This window comes from Lutjanus erythropterus, chromosome 15, assembly GCF_056507025.1.
Source record: "Lutjanus erythropterus isolate fLutEry1 chromosome 15, fLutEry1.hap2, whole genome shotgun sequence".
Lineage (NCBI taxonomy): Eukaryota > Metazoa > Chordata > Actinopteri > Lutjaniformes > Lutjanidae > Lutjanus > Lutjanus erythropterus.
In genome coordinates this window covers 19,339,104-19,363,712 of record NC_139331.1, presented here as the reverse complement: position 1 = coordinate 19,363,712, position 24,609 = coordinate 19,339,104, and the positions used below count along the sequence as shown (strand labels likewise).

Sequence of the window (24,609 nt, the reverse complement as noted above, 5' to 3'; positions counted from 1 at the left end):
AACCCCAGTGAAACAAACGCCTCACAAAATAGGTTTTGCAAAGTTCCTGCTGTTCAATATTGTCATCCTAAAACCAGCAAATGTCACATGATGCACAAGTCATGAGAACATGAGAACAAAAACCCCAGCGTCTGCCTGTCTCCTTTCCTTCCTGTCATTATGAGCGCTGTGTGATTGTACGCAGGTCTGATGGGTGTCAGATGCTTATCGCTTCACTCTTACATTGCGGTTTGTGATTTAAAATTGTTCCCATTAGCAAATTACTTTGTTTCACAACAAAGACATCTCTAATGCAGTTTCTCACGTCTTCATAATCAGATACAAAATGAATGTTGATACAAAATGAAGTGGATAAGAAAAAGTGAAAATCTGATTCTTGTGTCAGAATTTCTTACTTAAAAGAAATAAGAAAAATTGGACTTCATTTAGATAGATAGATTTAGATAGACTCAAAAGTGACTCACATAAGCTACTGGTTAAAGTTGAAAGATTTCAATACTTGCTGGAAAGTCAGTTATTAGTAACAGTGTGTATCTAAGAGTGGTACCATGGTCAATATCATCATCATTTTACAACAGAACTAACTCACAAAACTACTATTTTAAACTGCAGCAGCATTGAGACTTAACCCAAAGACTTTAAGTTTAAATATGATATTGAGGTAAAGCACCATATAAGTTTGTGTAAAGGATAGCTTGGATTATTTGAAGTGGGGTTGTATGAGGTACTTGCTGATAGTCAGTGTATTACCTACAGTAGATGGCGGTCAGCACACCCAATTTGGAACAGTAGAGAGGAGCAGCACTAACAGAAGCAATGCAATGTACTGCTGTGAACAGGGTCAGCAGCAAATGTATTTTAGCCACTTTAAGCATATGCTCCACTGGCAAAATCAGTAATTTTACCTTGCAGTATATGGGACTGGTTAAACAGCCACTGCTTCCATACATTAGCTCGTTTGTGTTATTGTGCGCCTTCTGTGTTTTAAAAAGGTTTGTTCAGATTCATCAAAGTCATACAATAACACAAACAAACTGACAGATCGAGGCAGCAGTAGCTCATCAACTCCTGTGTTCAGTGAAGTAAAATTGCTGGAGTTTGGTTACTCTGGAGAGGCTAAAATACGTGTTTCTGCTGATCCTCTCCACAGCAGTATATTGCTTAGCTCCTGTGCCTGAACTCCTATTGCTTCTCCAAACTATTGATGTGTTACGTAATACATTGACTACTGATAAGTACCTCATACAACCCCAGTACAAATAATTTTGAACTGTCCCTTTAAGCTCCCTGTCTCTGTGTTCCTCAGAGGTGTTGATACGGCATCAATGATTGAGATCTGCACAAACAATAGTAAGCTGTGTGCAGATTGTGCAGGTCACATGTCAATATACAGTAGCTGCCACGTGGAGCCGAGCTATTTACAATCTAAAGCCGTTCATATACCCAGAAAACAGCCATGGACGGTTAAATCAAACGCTTCAGCTGTAAACAGTCTTAATTTGAACAGCCCAAAAAAAAAAAAAGTGGTGCAGACGAAGTAAAAGCCGACAAGTGCGCAATCTGGATCCGAAGGTGTTCGTGATGTATTGCTGATGGTTGAGAAAGCTTGAGGGAATCTGCGGCGGTGCAGTTTTAGTGAAAGGTGATCAGGGGTTTGGCTCCTCCACAGCAAATCACAACCGGTTCTGTTTAAGCCTGTCGATGTGGTAACAGAGTTTAAGAGCAGGTCCCAGCTTCAGTCCCAGATACTTCATCATCATCTCACTTTTCAGCAAGAGCAGAGCGTCCCCGTCTATCTCCTGAAACACATCACAGAACCATGTGACTAATCTGCAATATAACACTATTTTTCACCCCTTTGTATTGTTTACTTCATATATACAATAATAAAACAAGGCTGCATCTGTACAAACACAAAATTACCACATTATAAAAGGTGAAAACAGCAGATATTAAAAGTTCTTATACCTTAAATCAAGTTACTTTCATTACCAGCCCTTCTATCCTGGGCTCAGGCTGTTTCAGAGCCTTGCAGCCATGATAAGAAAAGTCCGGTCACATTAAATTTTAAGCCCCAGTCCTGCCTGAGGATCACAAGCAGCACTGTGGTTTATGGGGAGTTAAAAGTCTCGTAATACAGCTCGGGGCTTGACCTCACTATGCTTCAAAAATGCTGTAACAGTCTTCGTTTAGTTTCCATATCTGCTGATTTATATCCAAGAACACAGGTGACTGGGGGACGGCTAAGTAGCCCTACAGCTGTCTCATAACAGGTATTTAAGTTAAGAGTACCCTATCGCTTGCAAGGGGCTCCCACTCTAAATGCCTGCATGCATGCTGGGATATAAAGCTCTGTGCAGTTAGTAATACAGTACCAGTCTGGACTCACATGCTTCCTGAATGCGTCGGCGTGCGGTCCCAGAGCTTGAGGGTCAGCATCTTTGATGAACCAGACGACATCCTCAACACCCCAGCTGGATGGGTCCTTCCCAGCAGGACGCTTGCAGTCTCCGCTGTCCGCCATTGGGCTGTAAACTGGGTACCACAGGGGAACACAGCTGGAGTGAAGATGCTTGAATACTTAATGGAGAACATGCTTATTCACTTTCTTGGTGAGAGTTAAATGAGAAGATTTATACACTCTACTCTCTCTGTCTCTATATATAAATATATAGACACACAACAAAAATATAAATGCAACATTTTTGATTTAGCTCCCTTCTTTCATGAGTCGAAGCAAAACTCTAAAATTTGCAGTTTGACCTCCAGAAAAGGCATTAATGTACATTAAGTATGGCTATTTTACAAAGGGCTATAGACACCACTTGTTTTTCCTAGGAGGGCAAAACTGTGACCTGCTGAACTCTGCCTCTGATTGGCTTACCCTGATATTCTTACCCCAACCAGTCACACTTCATGCCTAACCCAACCAACAGAGGAAACAGGTACTAGCCCATCAGAGACAGAGTAGGGCAGGTGATGACTCGGAAAATAATTTGGTGTCTGTAGCCCTGTGTGAAATAGCCATAGTTCAGTGGCTGATAAATGTCTTTTTTTCAAGATAAAACTGCACATTTTAGAGAGGCCTTTTATTTTGACCAGTCTGAGGTGCACCTGAGCAATAATCATGCTGTTTAATTTCTGTATGCCACACCTGTCAGGTGGAAGTAGAAGTGGTAACACAAAGTTTAACAAATTTGTGAATTTTAGAGGAACAAACCTTTTGTGGGCACAGAAGAAATCTGCGATTTTTTACTTCAACTTGTGAAAAATGGGAGTGAAAAAAGTGTTACATTTACATGAGTGTATATATATCTATTAGATATGAAGTTACAGGCCAGATATAGCTAACTTAGCCTAGCAAAATGACTGGAAACGGGAAACAGCTAGCCTGGCTCTGTCTGAGGGCGACAAAAGGCACCCACCAACACCTCTAAAACTCACTAATTAACAAGTATCTTGTTTGATTAATTAGTATAAAAAAGTGCAAAAACATCAGTTTGTGGTTATGCAGGGTGTTAATTGCTGATTTGGTCTTGGTTGGGTGCCATGACTTTCTCACTCGGGCAGCATTAGCATGAATCAATGCTACTCATGCAAATAAAGCAAACCAGTAAAGTTACAGCTCTTCTAAAGATTTCTAGCTAATATTATAACTGTCAGATCCACTTGAAGTCCATTTTATGCAGAAGCAATGTTAAACAAAAGTATGCCAGTATATCTTAAATGTCAAAATGCTTCAAAATTCAATTTTGTGAAATTTGGTCGATGGAGAGGTCAAGGTTTCAAGGTTCAAGGTTCAAGGTTCCTGCCACACAGGTGTTTTTAAATAAGATGACTCATTGATTCAAGTTTAAGGTGGACGGGGCGCTAATGACAGCAGACCAATAAGAATGAAGTGTAAAAAGAAACAAGGATGTCAGTGAAGCACCTTTGGCACATTATCTCCACTGTACTAAAAGGAGATTTAATCATGAAAATAGGTGAAAACACCTGTGCAGGTGGAGCATGCGTCTATAGGACTTTTAAAGGCTTTTGTACAAAGCTGGTTAACCTTTGAAAAAACAAAATATATGCATAAGCAAACTGCACTGATGAAGGAAATAAATGTATTTATTTACTGTGACTGTGGTTTGCGCTGTGGTGGCGACGGTACATCTGAATGTAAAACACAGTCTCACCATTCCTGTTCACTTCCTGGAAGCTCGCCGGGCTCGATGCTTGTCTGCACAAGCCCATTGGAGCAGAGCAGCTGCTGCCACGGTAGCCATAGGAGTGCTTTGGTGGATACTGTGATGTCATGACATTGAAGGCGGAGTCGCTGGGATCTACAGCGTAGCGCTTGGAGTCCACTGGTGGGTCACATAAGTAGTCATCAGGCATCGGCGTCTCTGCTGGAGGAGGAACAACAGGAGATGGAATCATTAAAGTCAATCTGAAAAAATATATTTGACTATTCCCAATTTTTTTCTCTAAATGAAATGTGTCAACAACTACTGGAAGGACTGCCATGAATTTTGATTCACATATTCATGTACCCCTGAGGATTCATTGAAATAACGTCCGTGATCTCCTCTCATTCCATTTAGTGCCATCATCAGGACAACATTTCAATTTGTCCAATACTTTGGTTTAGAGCTGCAACATGTAGATCAATGGATCATTTATCAACTATTAAGTGATAGTAACCTGAACATCTTTGAGTTGATTTGAGGATGTCACCTTGGGCTTTGGGAAACACTGATCATTTTACACCATTTTTTGATATTTTCTGGACCAAACAACTAATAGATTTATTGACAAAGTAAGTAAGTAAATAAAACCTTATTTATATGGCACTTTTTAAAACACACAGTTACAAAGGGCTTAACACAGACACACAAAGAATATAAAACTTTTTTTAGAAGCAACTTAAAACAGTCCAACCATTTGGCAAATTTAGTTGATTTTTGCAGAATGCTCCAGAGGGCTGGAGCTAAAACTGCAAAGGTACTGTCAAACATTGTTTTGCAGTCAGAGTGTGGGACGGATAAAAGGCAGAGATTTGAGGACCTGAGCGGTCAGGGAGGTGGAAAACGGTACAAGAAAATTGGAAATGTAACTGGGGGCAAAGTCATTTGGTGCCTTACATGTAATCAACAGGATCTTATCGACCGGGGGAGAAGGAGTTACAATAACCTAGGAGTCTGGGATAAAATGAAAGTGCGGATTAATAATTCAAGGTCTGAGAAAAATAGGTCAGTCACCTGATCAACTGCAGTGGTAAATTTATCAGGCACAAATAAAATAATTGTTTTGTTAGGGTTTAGTTGGTGGAAAATATAAGGCATCCAGTCTTTGGTGGCGGCTAAGCGATCATTCAGGTTACTGGATTTGGCAGAATATCATCAACACAACAACAGTGATGTGACACATCTTGAAAGCAGCTGAGAAAATGACCCAGAGGAAGTCAGCACCCCGAGGGACTCTACGCAGCAGGATACATGATCGTTGACACAGATATTAAAATATCTGTCAGAAATGAATGAAGCCAGTTTAAAGCTAAAATTAATAATATTTCCAACAGCTGCGCTTTGTGTTTAGTGCTAATTATCAAGCATCCCAACTCACTGAACAAAGATTATGAACATGAGAGGCAGTGGCTACAGTTGTTTAACGTTATTAAATTAGCACAGGCCTCCTATTGGTTTTAACAGATGACATCACATTACCCAGATCCTGGCTTCCCTCCATTGGTTACCCGTGCATTTTAAAATTGATTTTAAGTTTTTACCGATCACTTATAAAGCCTGTCCAGGTCTGGCCCCAAGCTACATAGTTGAAATATTGAACCCTTATGAGAACAGAACAAGTAACATCTTTTTTGTACATTTTTATAATTTGCTGTTATTTTATTCTTTTTTTATTCTATTTTATCTTTCATTCCTTTTATTTGTGTTTATTTATATTGACATCACATGATGTCATCTTATTATCCATCACATCTCTTTAACTGTTCTGTCTTATTTTTACTATGTTTCAGTGTTTTTTTGTTTGTGTCTCAGTTTTACTTCAATTTAGCTCTTGTCTTGCTTCTGTTTGGCCTCACTGTTTGTTTGTTTTTAAAGGTGCTCTATAAATGAAGTTGTTATTATTATTGTTATTATTATTATTATTATTATTATTATTATTATTATTATTATTATATTTTATTATCATTTGTTACTTTGTTAGGATACTGATGTTAGCATATCTAAAGTAAAGCTTAAGAGAGTCGCTAGCATGCTACAAAATGGACAAAATGGTTTATTCAACATTACACATTACACAACATTTACAATAGAATATCAGCTTTGTACATCCAATGTCCATCAAACATGTGCAAGGCGCCTGCTGTCTGTTTAAATATAAATATTTTATTCTGCTTTCAACCGAATGCATGTCTGCAGGCTTATGTACTGCGATATTAGACAGCAGTTACATTTTTCATGTCCTTTAAACGGCGAGTTAAATAAATACACAGATAAGCTGAGCTAAAGCCCCATCAGCCTGTAACTGTTTGGATGTGAAACAGCTGAAAGGTAGTCAGTAATTCCTCTGAATCTGCTCCCTTTGTGCCAGCCGTTTTTCAGCCTGTCAATAATGTAGATGCCTGCTGGTTATGCCAGAGCTGGGCAGTTATGGATTTACCAGATGACAGATTTATGAGACTGAAATACTCCACTGAGACGATTCTGAATTACCTCTACTTCGCGCTCGCACAAAAGGTCAAACGTATTGTATTGTATTCCGAAAAATCAATTATGTGATAAGATCTGCGCATGTCAGTTAGGAGGCTTTTACACTGACACACACAGTACAGAGGTGTCCTCATATGATACAGTAAATGCTTAATATTTTAACACTTGAGAAACAGTTTTCTTGCATATTTACATCTTTACATATCAAATATTCTTGATGAAAGCATATAAATACTATAATGGAGGACAAAAGAATACATTATTTCATAAATTACTGTAATAAAATATTCAAATTTATTGGTATTTGAAAGGGACTGTACAATGCTCAGACAGTATCCCAAAAGACATCCCTAAAATACACAGACTATTTTTGAAAAGCTTCTCCATTTCACCAGAGAAAAGATTTACATATGTGTTTGGGTGGCACCACAGGGAGCACACTGGTTTGTGTGTGTGTGTGTGTGTGTGTGTATGTGTGCGCTCGCTTCGCTTCTGTATGTCTACAGTCTGACATCAAACACTTTTCATGATTTGCAAGAACAAAGAGCAAAGCGCTGGTCCTTGACACATGAGATTCCCATTCCCACCTCAAATACACTGAGGACGATCTTTAAATATTTGCTCATTCAGAGCAGGACAGGGAAAAAAAGGAGAGAAAAAATGAAAGCAAGACAGAAAGGACTGTGGATTGTATGAGATGTATTATGAAAGAATTTTAAAAAAATGTCAGATTTACTCTAGAGCCGAAGCTGGAAAGAAAAGCTTGACAAGAAGACTGAAAGGGAATTAAAAGGGAGATGTGATGTTAAAGTATGTAAATATAAGCAATAACCCCACAGAAACTAGTGTTGTTTTTGATTCAACACGCAGACATGCACATGAGTGTAAAGTTTTACATGTAAATACATACATCATGACAGAGAACATGTCCTCTGTGTATTTAGAGAACAAAGAAGAGACACTTGCAGAGAGAGAAGCGTGTATTTAAGCAGTGAATTGAAGTCGCAGTCGGAGCAGGGCAGCAGAGGGATGAAAAAGATAAGATACAAAAACAAAAGCGAGGAAGGGAGGGCGCATTTCATGCCACAAAGTCACACCACCAAATCAAGCTGTGAGTGTGTAATAAGTGTAAAAATATTAGGGCCACCTTCCTGCAAAAGATCATTAGATGTTATAACTTGAATCAGCGTCTTCCTTCTGCATCATCACACTGTATCCCTCCTGTTTTTTTTTTGTTTTTTTTTACAATTTATGACTATGCTACTAGATAGATAGGGTTAAGATGAGAGCGTGTGTGTGTGTGTGTGTGTGTGTTACCTGTGAGGACTTGTGGTGTGGCAGAGTGGGGGACAATAGCAGCATCCTGTGGGAGGGAGCCCATCTCCGGCTCTGGTGTGCTGCTGGGAGGAGAGTTAGCTAGTGGGGACATCACCATCCGGGGCTTCAGCTACACACACACACACACACACACACACACACACACACAACAATGGTGTTTTAGTATAAAAAGATATAAAACGATGATCGGGGGGGGGGGGGCGGTACACATCAGAATACAAAATTGTCAGATGCTTAAAATTTGACACTTGGTCAGTGGATGGCGCCATACTGTTCTGAGGTAGTTGAGGCTCACAGGAATACAGTCATTTGTTTTAGAAATATTCAATCATCTACTTATGTGTTTGAAGGGTGAAAATCTTGACCAAGTGGTGGCACTATGTGAACAGACAGATGATCAAAACAAAATTTTGATCACTGGCACTTCTAAAACCAGTTCCATTACAAACAGCATGACCACTTCAAAATCGGCACCACACCATTAGTAATGTCAGTGCCATTATCAGTAGCAATAATGTCACCAATAGACAGAATTACAGTGATGCTGCGCTAACAGCGACAGTAACTTACAGGCAGACAACTGTCATTTAATTTGAATTGAGGAAATAAGTAAATTCAGAAAATGTGTATTTCTGTCATAATTTTCAACTATAACATTTAAAGACGTAGTTAAACGCGGTGCTCTGACATTCGTGCATGCTTTCATGTACTGTGCTGCTAGTGTCTTTATTTAACATAACCAACAGCAATATCTCACCTCAGGTTAGAAAAACTGCTAGTTTTGAGTAAACTCAAGTTGTTGTTTTCTTTGTTCTGTCGCCCAACAGGTAAATTAGGGCTCCAGCCTACCATTAGTGAAAGCATAAACCTTGAATTTTAGATGAATGAGATACACTTTGACATAACATCAAGAAAAAAGAAAAACATTCAACATGTTTCTGCCATGAATTTTTATGGACATCATTGTAAACAATCACTGGTTCTCTACCAGAACTGATTCCAATTCCTGTAATTATAGTAATATCAATATTCAAAACACTGGTGTCCAGTGGCCTAGTGGCTAATGCTGGTCAATGAAGGCAAAAGGGATCTACTAGAAGAATATGGCATATGGCAAGTTTTGCAGCCTTTGTAGGCTTGAAAGGGAGAGTGAGACAAGGGGCTTTCACTTAGTTGCAATCTGCAACCTCTGCAACTGTGTTTGCAAACATTTTAAGATGAAGCGAAAGCTTTCAACACCTACAAGGACACAGACAATACATTTGAATAGCAAATCTGGATATAGACACAACATCTGTGTACAAGAAAACTTTAAAACATAAGATTATGGTTCACACAGACTCACCTTAAAGCCGGGTTTCCTGCCTCTCTTCTTTGGCACCTTGAGAGGCAACATGGGCTCGATGTAGTGACTCTGGAACTCCAGCTTACGGATGGGAGGCCGTCCTCTCTTTCTGCCAGGTACCTTACCCGGGGGCCCCGCCATGAACTGGGGGCTGAGAGCGGGGGTCTGCATCTCTGAGCCGGCAGACAAAGTACTCATCAGACCTGAGACAGAGACAGACAGACTGAGAGGCTATCAAGTGTTTATTTCAAAGTAACAGGAAGTGGCAGCTTTAAACTGCACGCACGACTGCCTGCAAAACTGGAGCGGAAACTTAGACACAGCAGACGTGAGACTTCCCCCTCCGTGCACACACACACGTACACACGCACAGAAACTATAGGAAATAGTAGAAACAAAGCCACATAAAGCTTTGTACTCCACCACACCCCTCCCCCTACTTCAACTGCAAAGATTGCAATAAATATCATTACTGCACAGAGAGACAAAGCCACACACACACACACACACACACACACACACACACACACACACACACACACACACACACACACACGCACACACACACACACAGGAAGTGAAAGCAAAGCACACATACCCACAACACCCACATAATCAAACAATGAATCAAGTGTGCATTCTCACACATACACACAAAGCAGTGGTTTCGAGTGTTTTGTCTTGATACCATTCATCCACATGGCCATGACTTTCACAATACACTCCTCTCTCAATCCATCTCTCCGTCATTTCATTCACGCAACACAATCGCTTACCTGACATGGCCTTTGAAGCAGTGTGCTGACTGACTGCGCTTTTACAGAAGCTGATGTTCTACTAATTAGCTGTCATGACATATACCTTCTATTCTTTTATTTCTGAATAACAGACACGACCGGCTCGACTTCCCTACAGAGAGTTAAATCCTCTTCCTGTGACGACTATTTATCATTGCAGAAAGAGGAAAAACATGAGACAGACAAGAGCACGTGAATATGCATGATGCCTCCATCCTCTTCCTCTCAGACCAAATCCCATTCAAAAAAAAAAAAAAAAGAAGCAACATTTGCACAAAATTATCATTCTGAGCGTTGCCTACCACGCACACCGCCGTCTGTCTGTGTGACGCTTCACTCCAGCAGCAGGTTCTTCTGAATATTCCCCTGATGGATCTCCAGCAGTCTGCCTCTCCACTGTTCTCTGCTGCTACACACACTGTCAAGAAGACACCGGCAACTCTCTCTCTCTCTCTCTCTCTCTTCCTCAATCTCCTCCGAAACAACCCCCTCGTCCTCCTCCTCCTCCCTCTCCTTTCTACCCTAACCCCCTTCCTCTGTGTCCCCTTTCAGTCGTCATAGCAACACGCCTGTAACATCCCGCGGCAGCCGGCAGACCTGCTGAGCTCAAAAACGGTGTGTGTGCGCGCGCGCGTGTGTTTCTGTGTGTGTGGCTGTAATGTAATTACAGTTGCCGCAGCTCAGGGTTTTTCTTCTCTGTCTTCAAAAAAAGGCTCAGAGCGGGTGACGAGGGATTCAAGCTGTGCACTGTTTTGTGTTACCGGTGTTCAGGTTACAAACTGTAATCTGTCCTTGAATTATTAAGATTTTTCTCCACAATATATTTATCGCTTTTTTTAAAAAAAATACATAATAATAACAATAACTTAGACCAGTGGTTCATAGCCTGGAGGTTGGAACCCCAAAGGGGGTCATGAGATAATTTCTGGGGGTCACCAGATAGTTGTGGAGAATTAAAAACAAAACAAAACATGACAAGTGTTTGTGACAAGCAGCACAGAATGAGAGCCAGGAAGCAGCCGTGAGTAACACTTATCAATGATCTGCAGACATTTATAATGTTGTGCTTGCTCCCAAAAGATTTCTCTTCTTTGAGTAATACGCCCCAGATGCAATTCTTCATTGGCAAATAAAGCATATTTTGCTAGAATAGAGGACCACCTTCTGTTGAAATTATGCATTTTAATTTGACGGTTTTGTTTTTATGTGTGAAGTACCCCCCCCAAAATATTTTTTTTGGAATTCAAGCTAACCATTTGGCAGTACCACTACTTTCATGGGCCCTCTAGATGGTGCTCTGAGGCCCACCAGTGGGCCGCGAGCCACTGGTTGAGAATGGCTGACTTAGAACGCTCATAACAGTACAGTTTTATTCTCATCAAAACAAGTTTTCCGTCATTTTTAATGAATTATATAAAAAAAGTCAACTTTTATTTGACATTTTCACATGCTATTGCAATTTCATTGCAAAAAAAACGCCCCAAAACATGACAATTTTTCAGAAAACCTTCCATGAAATCTCGGCATCTTAGACTGCAACAATCCTCCCCCCAAAAAAGCCTGCAAAATCATGGAGGGACTGATTCCACACAAGGGACAAACACTCAAAAATATGCAAAATGTAGCTGGCCTCCAGAAATCTAACACCCACCTCACTCTTAGTTAAAAGTATAAACCAGCACAAAAATCACAGTTACCAACATAAACTACTACATTCTGAACAGCCTAATTTTCCAGGCTGAAATTGTAGGAGCAAGTGAAAATTGCAAAAACAAACTATGCTTTCTTTTTTTTTTTTTAAATTTTGTATATTTAATTAAAAATCAAAGGAAACTTGTTCCAGGGAGAACAAAACCACACTCTGTTCTGAGTTTTCTAAGAAATCTTACCAAAAAGGCTCACCTGACCCTAACCCCTCATTTCCACACTTATAAATAAAAAGGAAAATAATATTTTTATTTATTATTTTTAAGTCTTGAGAGATAAGTTGTCATTTCCATTTGCAATTTTTTGCTTTTTTGCCTATTACTTCAATTAAAAGTTTCTGATTATGCCAAAGTACTCTTTCTGAATAATTTAATTTAAAATTGCTCCAAAATCCTAAATTAAATCTCTTTTAATCACTGTTAAAAGCTTGATCTTTTCACATACAGAGTGGCTTTCAGGTATAGAGATCAATTTTTCTGTAAAACATCAAAAGCTTCTTGCAGAAACCCTTCAGGATTACTCTGCTGCTTTTGTTTGTGATAAAAGATTGTAGTGCTGTCAAAGCTCACCGCCTTCCTTTTATTTATAGACTCTCTCTGCCTCCATGTCAGCTCGTGTACGCCGCTTTTGTTTTATCTATAATAAAAAATCTACACATGGAAAGAAATAAAGGCCAGCTGAAGGCAAGGTTGAGGTGCAGGTATTAAAAGAAAAAAAAAAAGCAGGTTCCAGAGTGCTTATTTGTTCTTATTGGTTACAAGTGCAGAGTACAAGTCAGGTTTTCTCCCCTCCACTACCACATATCGATTAGTTACACTCAGGTTGCCATGCTGATTCCTGTCTGCGGTCAAAGAAGCCACAGTGGTGGGTTTAAACACTCAATCAAAATCAGGTTAACCTTTCACAGGGAGGATCAAACGGCGGCGTGCCCTCGCTTGCACGCACAGCCGCCGCCAGTGTGTAAAGAGATTTGTCAGGAGTCACAAGCTGTTTTAACGCTGAATGTGACAGGCCAGACAAATTACTTGAAGCCCATACATGATAATAAAAAGGAGACAATAAACAGCAAGGTCAGGACAATAAGGCTGTGATACTGAGTTCTGGCACACGTTCACACACTTCATCTGCACTGACCGTGATGGTAGGGGGTCTGTGTGTGTGTGTGTGTGTGTGTGTGTGTGTGAAGGAAGGCAACCATAAATCATAAAAGTAATTACACAGTGAGATTAATCCTGATGTCCCTCCTCAATCAGTCCTGTCCCATTACGCTGCATCACATTACAGACACAGACAGACTGAGTGAGAGCTGATAATCATCTTTTACTTAAAAAGAATTGGATATGAGGGGGTGAAAGCCCATTAACACCGGCTGACAATATGAGACAACACAGCTTTTGCAGGCGAGGGGAAAGATGTGCACCGCTGCACCGAAACCCCAGCGCGGTACATTTGGGACCGCAGCCTAATTTGTTTATGGCTAATTAAGCAATTAAGCGATCAGTGAACCCCTACGCCCAATTTTATTTTCCGACTCTGGATATTGTCTCCTTTTGGAAGCTGTGTGGTAGAGGAAGGCATTTGGGGCCCACTGTTATGGCCACAGTAATGCAGCAATGATCAGCAATGATTAGCATAACTTAATCACAAGCTTCAGGGGATGGAGATTTGTATCTGTTTTCACTTATGCAGAGGGGAAACTGAATTGTGAATTATGCTAACACATCAATAAACTACACACATGCTATATAAACAAACAGTCTTTACACTGACACACGCACACACGCACACACACACACCAAAATGCATGCATAAAATAACTGCATTTTAACTACAAACAATATATTCTCGCCTTGTGGTAGAATAGATTGGTGTGTGTGTGTGTGTGTGTGTGTGTGTGTGTGTGTGTGTGTGTGTGTGTGTGTGTGTGTGTGTGTGTGGTCTAATCAATGTAACAATGTAACAAACCCCTGAATTTATTTACAGCTCAGGCAGGGCGTCACCATGGTAACAGACAGTGAAATCGGATCCTGCGCCAGAGTCATGTGATAAGGTGGGAATAAATAAACGCATAAACAACAATGTGTGTATTAAATAGGCACAGTCACACACAAACACACACATATGTGCAAGTACACACACACACAGAAACGGCCCCTCCTTATCTCCACTGAGCCCCTTCATAACACAACACACTCCAGAAGACAGGGAAGGTGAGGAGTTCTGCTCTTTTCATCAGTTATGGGTCAGGGGGAAAAAAAGGGAAAATATGAGAAATTACGTCTAGGAATACTTAAAGGAACAGTTCAGGTTTTTTGAAGTTGGGCTGTGTGAGTCAGTCATCCACAGTCAGTGTATTTCCTACAGTAGATGGTTGTCAACACACCGCCAGTTTGGAGCTTAGCACAAAGGCTAGACAGTGTCGGCAAGAAAAGGTATTTTAGCCACTCACTCCAATATATTTTTTCTGACTCATAATACCTCTCATAATACCAATTTTTAATTCAAAAGGCAGCAGTGAATCACTGCAGCATCCAGTCTTCCCTCAGCCCAACAACAGGGGTATTGACTGGGGACTGGAGACTGTTGAGCCCAGTTCTCGCCCACTCTCTTGCCTTCCCCAGGCCTAAAACGTTCCTCCTCCCGGTGGTGCAAAGCTCCTGTGCTAGCAGTGTAAACACCAACACCTCCCAGGTGCTCCAAATCGCTAGCTGTATGGTTACTGAGCTCATTAGCAAACGGCAGCTATAGTTAGCATCAGTTAGCTGCTACTGATAAGCTGCCTCCTACTAATTTGGAGAATGAATTCAACAGATGGATTATGCAGTGCACCTTTAAATAAAACTACTCTTAAATTAATTATATCATAAAACATTCGAAATATAGTGACAGAGGCCATTCTGCCACCATAATGACTGTATTTTACTAATAATTCTTACACAAAAATTCCTAAGATAAAACTTTTGCTTTAAACAGAGTATTTTTACATTGTAGTATTTCTGCTTTCACTAAAGAATCTGAATACTTCTTCCACCACTGACTTTAAACTGCAAACCAAAATATAAATACAAAGTATTTTCCAACAAATAAGTCCGGTCTGTTAAAATGACTTTCAAGATAAAGTACTCTTACTTTGTGTGCAGGTGTCAGCGGCCTGGCTCCTCAGTCTACGCCCACCTGGCTCAGACCCCGCCTCCAAGTCCACCAGCTGCCAGCAGCCCCGCCCACGGTTGTCACGACGATCCAAACGGAGACGAAGGCGTACACCTTTGCTGAGGACACCGGGCAACCAGGAAACAGGGGGAGGCGGAGGAGGGGCCCGTTCCAGGTGGGAGTTGCAATCCCGCCCTCCTCGCAGTCTCATGCCCTCGCAGCCCGCCAGTGGGAGGCGAGATACATCACACTGGAGAAACACAAAGACAAACGATAGAGATCAAATTATTTACCTGTGAGGTAAAGAGCATGTTGGCATATCCATAGGCTTGCAGTCATATGCAAGTGTATTAACAGTTCATTTTTTAATCAATCTGAATTCGACTAATCAGCCTTAGCTCATGATAAAGTGCTCCAATATTCCATTTCCCAACATTAATCTTGTCCTCTACAAATTAATTTCAGTCCTTTCAATCCTCAGAACAAAATGAGTGTGGAAACAGCAAGAAGCGGGCAGACTGAAGGAGAGATGGAGATGGAAAAGAGGGAGACAGGGAGAGTAGAGGGAGCGTTAACAAAGAAAAAACGGGATTGGGGGAGGTGGTTGTGTAATTACCAGTGTGTGTTCAGAGGTCAAAGACATAAACTGGTGGCTAATTGGAGAATATGGCTTTGCTAATGATAAAAGTATTGGGGACAATGTGTCTATTGTGCTGTAAAGTGAATGCAATTTGGCCCCCGGGGTGCCGGATTTACTGATTAACTTTAACTAACTAAGCTTTCAGTCTCCTCGGTATTGGACGGAACAAAGGCGGGTGAAGAGGGGAAAGGGGGAAGATGTGAAACTTGTTAGAGCTGATGGAAACGTTCACATTATCACGCTATTACCCTATTTTAGATCTTATTGTCTGTTTGGTGGTTGTTAGTCCTGCAGTAATTACTGCTGAGAGTTTACCCAGGGCTTTATTCTACACTGTCAGACTTAGAGGATAAAATCTGTCAGTTTTATAGCGTACTTTGCCCACTTGGAGGTTAGATTTTGGATTGTGCCATTAGACAACATGAATTTTACAACATCCTGTCCCATCATAAAAAATATGTTAAGCATATACAGCCTGTGGTTTAGACAAACACTTCTTTCCAAAGCTTGGTAGATTATCAGCAAATACAATTTGAAAGGGATGTCATAAATTATAATTCTTTTGACAAAATTAATTTATTTAAAATGTAACCAGATATTATGAAGTGACTGTGTTACTTCACTGAGAGCAGAGTAAACTTCTTTGAAATAAATAAAATCTGCTATCTATGATGCTCTCTTGTCATTAGTCTCCCACTATCACTATTTTGCGGCATAAACTGCAGCCAGACCCAGACATTGAAGCTGATTTCATGAAATAAACCAAACAGGACAAAACAAGTAGTAATATTTCAGGCTGACTGTCTGATCGCCAGCTCTGGCTGCCATGAATATTTGTACCAAATTTCACACGCCAACAGTTTTTGAGACATAACTCTAAAAAACAAAAATGTCAATCTCATGGTGGTCCCCGAGGAAAAACCAGAAATCAAAAGTCAGCAGGATTCATCAACTCAGAACCATGACGGTCATTCATGAGACAGATGTTAAGATATTTCACTGGGTGAACAAAAAGTTTAACATGCTGGTGGTCCTAGATGAAAAATTAAGGGATCAGTCAATAGCATTCATCCACCATGAATAGCTAAACCTAAATTTCATGGCAAACCACCCAGCATCATTCAGCTTCATGGTGACACAAGAGGAATTAAGATTCATCCTCTGGGGACCATAAATGTAGATACTGTCTCGACCAAACTGGTGGACGAACTGACAGTCAGACAGAAAGTGAGAGAAAATAAAGAGAAATATGGAGGTGACAAATGAGAGATGTATAGAAAAACATGGTCAAAGGAGTGCAGAGAAGATGAAAACTGACAAAGGAGCGATATTTAAAGGATTTACTTTAATAATTTGCAGATTTAATATATTTGATTACTTCAGCTCTCACGCTAACAAAATGAACAAAAACCACATATCTATTGCAATTGTTTTGTTCGCTTGTAAAAAATTAATAAAAATCAAATGGGAAATATGAGAAAAGAACAAGCAGCGGATAATGGAGACAGTAAAAGTGGATAAAACATTTTTCAGAGCTGAACTGTCAACTTTGGTCAGGATTGAGATAAAAAAAAACAAAAAACGCCCTCAATTCCAATATTTCACATTTACCAAAAACACTCAGAAACATCAAACAGCGATGCTAAAAAACATGAAAGAAGATGGTTCTTTACACACACTCACACACACACACACACACACACACACACACACACACACACACAACTGCTATCTGTAGAACCGTGAAACAACCAGAATGAAAAAGTTAGATTTGATGAAACAGAGTGCAACCCAGACAGCACACACACACGCACATACACACACACACACGCGCGCGCACACACACACACACACACACACACACACACACACACACACACACGAGGGAATGCTTGTGTTTCCATCTAAAGGCTCGGAGTCCCATGAGAGCAGAAAACTACTTTATCTTGCCACTCTACCAAAACACTTGTGGCTTGGAGCTCAGCCAGCTGAGTAGCTTGTTGGAGAGATTTCTTTAACAAAATCAAATACGCACACAACACACACACACACACAGACACACACACAGCTGCTTTTCATTCGTAAGCTGTGGAAGACACCAAGTAGTGATGGAGAAAGTGCCCCAGAGAATTAAGAGAAACTCAGTCTTATGGTTTTTGTTTTCTTATAGAAAACCTTCTTTACACGTTGTAGAGGCTAAACTTCTCTGCTCTCATATTACATTTGTGTAACCTACAATTTCTAATAATTAACAGGGTTGGCTGATTGGCCAAAAGTATCAGCTTTTTTTTGTCTTTTATTTTGTCATGTTAACGGTCTGCCACCGAGGAATGAGACTCATTCAGCTGCTCTGTACACACCCACTCACCTGAAAGATGAGTGAGAGGAAAATGGCATACAGCCAGAATATTTTCACATCTGACTCAGTGAATTAAGGATTTATTTTTGACCAAACCGGAGCTGGTGACTCTTGGGACAGTGGAGAGACTATCCAGGACAGTTCTGGTGAGTTATATATTATCTTGTTTTAGTAGTGTGTAAATGAAGTGTGTTTTATGAGGAGCAATGGAGCTTGTCTTAGTTTGGTAAAAGAGATAAACTTGAATTCAGAGGGTGTGTGATTGTATTTATATTTATATGTTTGTTATTTGTAATTGAATAAGGTTGCTATTGCTAAAGACTAATACTTGACAAGCATTACACAGTGTGTAATGGGTTTTTTCGTTACTTATTCATTTTTTTTGAATAATACCAATTTACTCATTACTTGGTAACAAGCTTTCGGTTGAAATGTTGATTTAGTTCTGTTGCCCAAATGTTGGCTATAAACTATTTGGATTAGCAGCTTTGAAATTTGTACTCTCTTACATAACTAACATTGGTTAAAGTAATAATATTACTGCAAATTATGGTCAACTATTATTATACTCTGCTTTGTGCTTATGCTTTTTCTATCTGTGCATTTATATTGGCACTTTGCCTACTTTTTTCTTTTTTTTCTCCTTTGTTTATTTTTATTAATTTAACTTTATTATTATTATTATTATTATTATTATTATTATTATTATTATTATTATTAATTTATTTATTTTTATTCCTGCTGTTTGCTGTTCATGAAAGATGCTCAAGTGTTTTCGTCGTTGCAGTTGTTGTCTCTGTTGTTCAAGGAGTTTGGTGATCTACAGTTTGGTCTCTATTTTCTGCATCTACATTTTGTTAATAAATAATAAAAAATTTTGATCAAAAAATAAATAAATAAATAAATAAAGCCTATTAAAACATATGGCAGCATTTCATGTATGCGGCATATTGTAGCAGGCAATCAAGAAGTGACCAATTTTTTTTGGTGTAATGGAATTTTGGTTTATGATAAATTATGTGATAAACAAACAAGCAAATAAATAAAATCCACTCAAAGACAATAGTGATACATATCGTAATGCTTGCTGTTGTTTGACTAGTGTTTTTTTTTAGTCATTGTGTTACTGTTGGCAGACAACGTGTCACAGTGTTGTGGTGTTGATTCTGAGAAGTGTGTGAGGTGTTTTGATTGCATTTTGGTGAGATTAACTGCTGTGCTGAGCTGCACGCTGGCACAACAGTTAAGAATCACCAAAAGTAAGTGTTAGCACCCATGAAAGAAACTGTAGCCGAGTAATCATGTCAACTCTTTAGTCACGCAGCTTTTTATGAGAGTGCAGCTGCAGCCTCACTTGAGTGTTACGTGTGAAAGCCTCTTCATTTTATACAGTCACTGTGAAAGGACCAATGATGTATCATCCCGTAACCATTTCCCGCTGCAATTCAGTGCTGACCACCTTTTCTTTATTAAAAAGCTTTCTCTAAAATTGCCTTACAAGGGGAGATAAACTCAAAACAAACTGTGGATTGTCCTTGTGTTTGTATCAGCAACAACTGAAGGTAATTCTTGTTTTTCCAAAAGAGAACTGCACTTTAATTCGTATGTAATTAAATCGGCAGATTAAGTCAGGGATGCCAGCCTGCATTTGTGATCCAGGATCAAATATATTCGATTCTAAAAAAGAAATGGATAACAGATAATCACACTTACACCTACTGTGTTAACTGAAGATGTTGGACTATTTCTTCATGTGGAAATCAGTGGTGGAATGTAACTAAGTACATCTACTCAAGTATTGTGCTTCAGTACAAACTGAACTTAACTTGAATATTATTTTTTTTCATGCTACTTTATACTTCAACTACTATCCACCTGTGTAAATGTGTAGATTATTTATCTTAATTTTTATTTGTATTTCTAGTATTGTGTTTGTGTGCACCAACATGCCACAGCAAATTCCTTGTAAGTGAAAACCTACTTGGCAATAAAACTGTTTCAAATTTCTTTTCTTTGTTCTGATTTCTGAAATATTGTACTTTAAACTCTATTACTATTTATTTGACAGTTTTAATTACTAATTAATTTGCAAATTAAGATGTTTACACACAAAACATATGAAAATGTACAACTGCTGCTGCTCGGTTTCGTATTCTCAAATGTGACAATTTGCTGCTTTTTGTTGTAATTCTTCTAATTTATTTTGAATCATTTTGACTGTTGGTTGGACAAAACAAAGGATTATGAAGGTGTTACTGTGATGACATTTCTCAGTAATTTCAGAATTTTTACATAAAAAAAACAAATCTATTCGAGGACAAAATAATCAGCAGATTAATCCATAATGAAATGAACCATTAGTTGCTGTCCAATACAAAATAGTTAAAAGCTCCACAACAGACTACCACAGAAAAATCCTGCTTTTACATTAAAGGACCAGTGTGTAGAATTTAGTGGCATCTCACTGAGAGCTTGCAGACTGGACTTTGTCTCACTTCCAGCCATGTACTAGAACCTACAGCGGCCACAAAACTTGTAAACAACACAAAAAGCTATTTCTAGAGCCAGTGTTTGGTTTGTCTGTTCTGAGCTACTGTAGAAATATGACGCTGCAACATGGTGGAGATATAAACAGCTTCTGAACAATTCTTCAGGCAATTGTACACCAATGAAAAATTACCCTATACAGAAATAATCCATCTTTTTGCGGACAGTCTTGTTATCATCAGTAATAAACTGACTGTTTCATAACTAGTTAAAAACTCCTTGTTGCAGCTTTAAGCACATTTTCCTGATTATGCTTGCATACTTTTGCTTAAGTAAAATTTTTGATGCAAGACTTTTACTTGTAGTTGTGTATTTTAACAGTGTGGTATTAGCACTTTTACATATGTAAAGTACCTGAATACATCCTTCACCAACACTGGTAGAAATGCAGTCCTTCAGGTGCAACCAATTATTAAACTTTAATCTTCAGTGGGTATATTTTGAATTCAAAAACCAGTATGATCCTGGTGATACAAAAACAGCCAGATAGCTGTTGCAGTTTTCTTTATTATTTGCATTTTTTTTTTTTTTTTTTTGCAATAATTCATCAGTTATTCCAATGACATACATACACATACATACACACACACACACACACACACACACACACACACACACACACACACACACACACACACACTACCACCACCACAACTGAACTTTTGCATTGTGGCCTCAAACAAATTTTTGTCTGGTTTGTGAAGGGTCAACTGTCAACTGTCAGCATATTCAAATTCAGCTCAGCACGAGGCCCATGGAAGAGAACAGTGTGTGTGTGTGTGTGTGTGTGTGTGTGTGTGTGTGTGTGTGTGTGTGTGTGTCTGTGTTGTTGCTAGGAGACTTTAGATAAACACACAGGGAGGTCTAACTTCCTTGGCTCAGTGTGATCCCACTGTTAGTAACTGTTATTGGCCAATCTTAAAAAACCCCCAACATATTTCAGATCAGGGGTTCTCAAACTGTTTCATGTCAGACATATACCTATAGAACACCTTCATAGCCAATCAATGGTCACTATAAATTGATCAACAATTATTTCATCAATCAATCAATCAATCAGAACAACCAACCCTATTTCTTCTCTTATTGTTTCACCTTCCAAAACTGTCCTAAAAGTTTTGGAAGCATTTTGCTGGGGACCACCTACCACCCACGACAGGGCCCTTCTTGGTCCCTACTCCCCAGTTTGAAAACCACTGCTTTAGGCAAATAAGCCTACCTCAGCCTACCGTGATCAACTTTTTTGGTGCCTCGTGAGAAAACAATGAACTTGGCCTCGATAATTAATTAACACTCAGTCATGGAAATAAAAACCACTGACATTATCACACACACTCTTAGAAATAAGGGTTCCAAGAAGGTTCAGGGCTGAGGTTCTACCCAGAACCATTTTTGAGAGTTTGTCAAGAAAGAGCTTGTCAAAGGTTCTTTGTAAGACTAAGGGTTCCAGTAAGAACCATTTTCATTCTTTGGTTCTTCAAGGATTGTTGAAAGCATGAAACCATCATTGTTCCAAGATTTTTAAATAAACTTTTTTACTCATTAAACATGTTTGACCACAATGTGTGCGATTCCGTAATGTTTTGCCTCGTCTGTAGAATATAGTGTTCTTTGTAGAACCCACAAAAGAAAACAAGGTAGTAAGAGAAACTCTCATAAAAGAGTTCTCAGTACAACCCCCTGGGATTGTGGATGCAAATCTCAGAATATAAAAGGGTTCTCGGTTTGGTTCCAGATGAACAGACGGCAGTCAGAGGAAGAGCCGACAGCTTGAAACGTCACACAAACAATTGCGTTGAACAGGACCACTTTTGGTGTGTGGAGTTTTTCCTTTTCTGTTCAGATATTTTTGTGATCCGGCACCCAACCCACCGGGGCCAGGAATGTGTGTGTCTTTTTCCACATTGGTTCCAGATGAAACCTTCGGAATATGAGAGGCGTTCTAAGTAGAACCCCCTGGATCAGTTCTAGATTAAAGAAAATTAGAAAATAAAAGGGTTCTTGGTAGTTTCCCTGGGCTGGTTCTGGATGAAACCATTGGAATATAAAACGGTTCTAAATAGATCCCCTGGGAGGGTTCTGCATGTTCTCAGAATATAAAATGGTTCTGGGTGGAACTATTACATCACAGAAGGTTCAAATTTCGCATAGTGGGTTCTGGACATAATCTTTCACAGATAGCTATAACTTTATGTTGGGTTCTAGGTAGTATGGTCTGAAAGGGTTCCAGGTGCGACCGTTATAGAGGGTTGTACCAAGAACCAAAAAGGGTTCTTCTCTGGGAAACCTGTGGTTCTAGCACCTTTATTTCTGATAGTGTACAGACTGACTGGGTGAAATCAAAGATGAGTTTGTTGTTTTCTGGTGGAAACTGAACAGCACACTGAGTCCTCTGATAGAAACAGTCTGAAGTAAAGCATCATGACACTAACAGGCAGCATATGGCAGCTCTATAATTATCTACACTGACTTCCATAAGGACTGAAATGAGTTTATTGTGACCTTGTAGGTTAAACTGCTACATTACATTATTAGTTATTATTCGTACATTATATTAATATTCACAAGCGTGTTCGATACATGAATCTGACAGAAATGAGTGTCATGTATTTACCTATCTCGATGGGGTTGTTTCAGCGGCGGGAATCCATTCCTCCACAGCAGCAGGCGGGCAGCGTACAGACACAGAGCCGGCGCATGGAGCGGCAGAAGCGGCGGAAACAACCGGGGGAACTCTCGGCTGGTGTCAGTCCGGGTTCCACCCCTGCAGCTGCGGCAGAGCAGCGAGCGAGCACCGCGGGCTGGAAGCGGTTCTGCAGTTTGACCTTCCCGACGTCGTCCCGAGGTTTGGTCCGTTTGGACAGGAGTTGCACCGTCCTCAAGGGCACAAGTTCAAAGGGGGTAAAACGTGTGACCACAGGGTCGTTAAACTGGGGGTTGGGGGGGGGGGGGGCTGCAGTTGAGGATAATTTTCCTATCTGGTTTTAAAGCTGCTTCTCATTTACCTGCACCGGTTCAGCAGACGGAGAGGAGGAACGATAAATAACACTGAGACTGAAGGGGTTCAGCCCACTTCTGATAATAACACAAAAACACTCCTTCACAGACACGGAGTCTGTGTTTGACTTAAACCCAAACATAAAAAAAATCACCAAAATAATTTAACAATTTAGCCTATTTATTCCTATTGCCATTTATTGCTTCATTATTAAGATATAACCAAGCTAGTTATATTGGTTATATCACCATCCATATCATCATTGGATCGTTTTGCTCCATTAAACTACATGCACTTAACCTATCTTGTGAACTTATTCATTTATCTAGGAAGGAAATTAACCCAATGATGATGTTATCTTGACAAATTGACCCTAAATTTGCAAACTTTACTGACAGGGAATTCCCACATCTGTTCAGATGAGGAGGAAACAATTCACTGTTGGGCCCCTATTTACTCCAATATGCAGACTTTGTGAGCACAATAAAGTAGAATTATACTAATACTCCATTCTGACCCTCAAGACAGGGGCAGAAGATTACATAGGGGAGCCCAGGAGCAATTGTAACTTTTTTTTTTTTTTTTTACATTTTCCTTCATAAATCAGACTCCTTGAAAGACATTAATTTTTTTTTGATAGGGGAAACACGTGCTAGTTAATGCTACAATGATATTTTCACTCATAAAGAGAAGACTAGAATAATATAATGCAAGAACTCAGAGTGTTACTGCAGTATTTTCTCCATGGTGGAGGCAATTGAAACACTGAAAAAAATAAATCACAAATCTGTTCACAGTCATATTGACTTTAGAAAGAAGACTAGCTTGTTTCTGATTGGAGGAACTGAGTGTGTTACGGTTGCCCCTTGTTACAATTAATTATGGTCTCCCCTAAAATTGCTACTGGTCAGTTATGACTCTTTCGATGATGAAGTTTTGTTGTATGGAGTGTTTGTATTTGTAAAACCTTCCTCCAGCTGATAAAAGCAATTTAAAAATCCGTGATATC

The 24,609-nt window shown here is 39.5% G+C and overlaps 1 protein-coding gene across 2 annotated transcripts; it reads right to left on the bottom strand.

The window, feature by feature from the left end:
* Positions 1 to 1,171: 1,171 nt before the first annotated feature.
* Positions 1,172 to 23,500, bottom strand: scml4 (Scm polycomb group protein like 4). 2 transcript variants are annotated; one of them, XM_084738180.1, is made up of 7 exons: positions 23,217 to 23,500; positions 15,036 to 15,306; positions 9,403 to 9,605; positions 8,037 to 8,166; positions 4,182 to 4,391; positions 2,390 to 2,535; positions 1,172 to 1,799 (listed from the first exon to the last, which is right to left on the bottom strand). In XM_084738180.1, the coding sequence occupies exons 2-7, from the start codon at positions 15,265 to 15,267 to the stop codon at positions 1,674 to 1,676; spliced, it is 1,047 nt and encodes a 348-aa protein (XP_084594306.1). In that variant the 5' UTR covers positions 15,268 to 15,306; positions 23,217 to 23,500; the 3' UTR covers positions 1,172 to 1,673. The 2 variants fall into 2 exon arrangements, with proteins under 2 accessions (XP_084594306.1, XP_084594305.1); XM_084738179.1 differs by having other exon boundaries at positions 4,182 to 4,394; positions 23,217 to 23,490.
* Between the last annotated feature and the right edge of the window lie 1,109 nt (positions 23,501 to 24,609).

What these genes read in the sequence shown, in the direction of transcription:
- scml4 (XM_084738179.1), bottom strand. Translation starts at nt 15,267, where the DNA reads ATGAGACTGCGAGGAGGGCGGGATTGCAACTCCCACCTGGAACGGGCC. An exon ending in CGCTGACACCTGCACACAAA is followed by an intron (nt 9,606 to 15,035) that starts GTAAGAGTACTT and finishes TCTCTGTCTCAG; the next exon opens with GTCTGATGAGTACTTTGTCT. An exon ending in GCAGGAAACCCGGCTTTAAG is followed by an intron (nt 8,167 to 9,402) that starts GTGAGTCTGTGT and finishes GTGTGTGTGTAG; the next exon opens with CTGAAGCCCCGGATGGTGAT.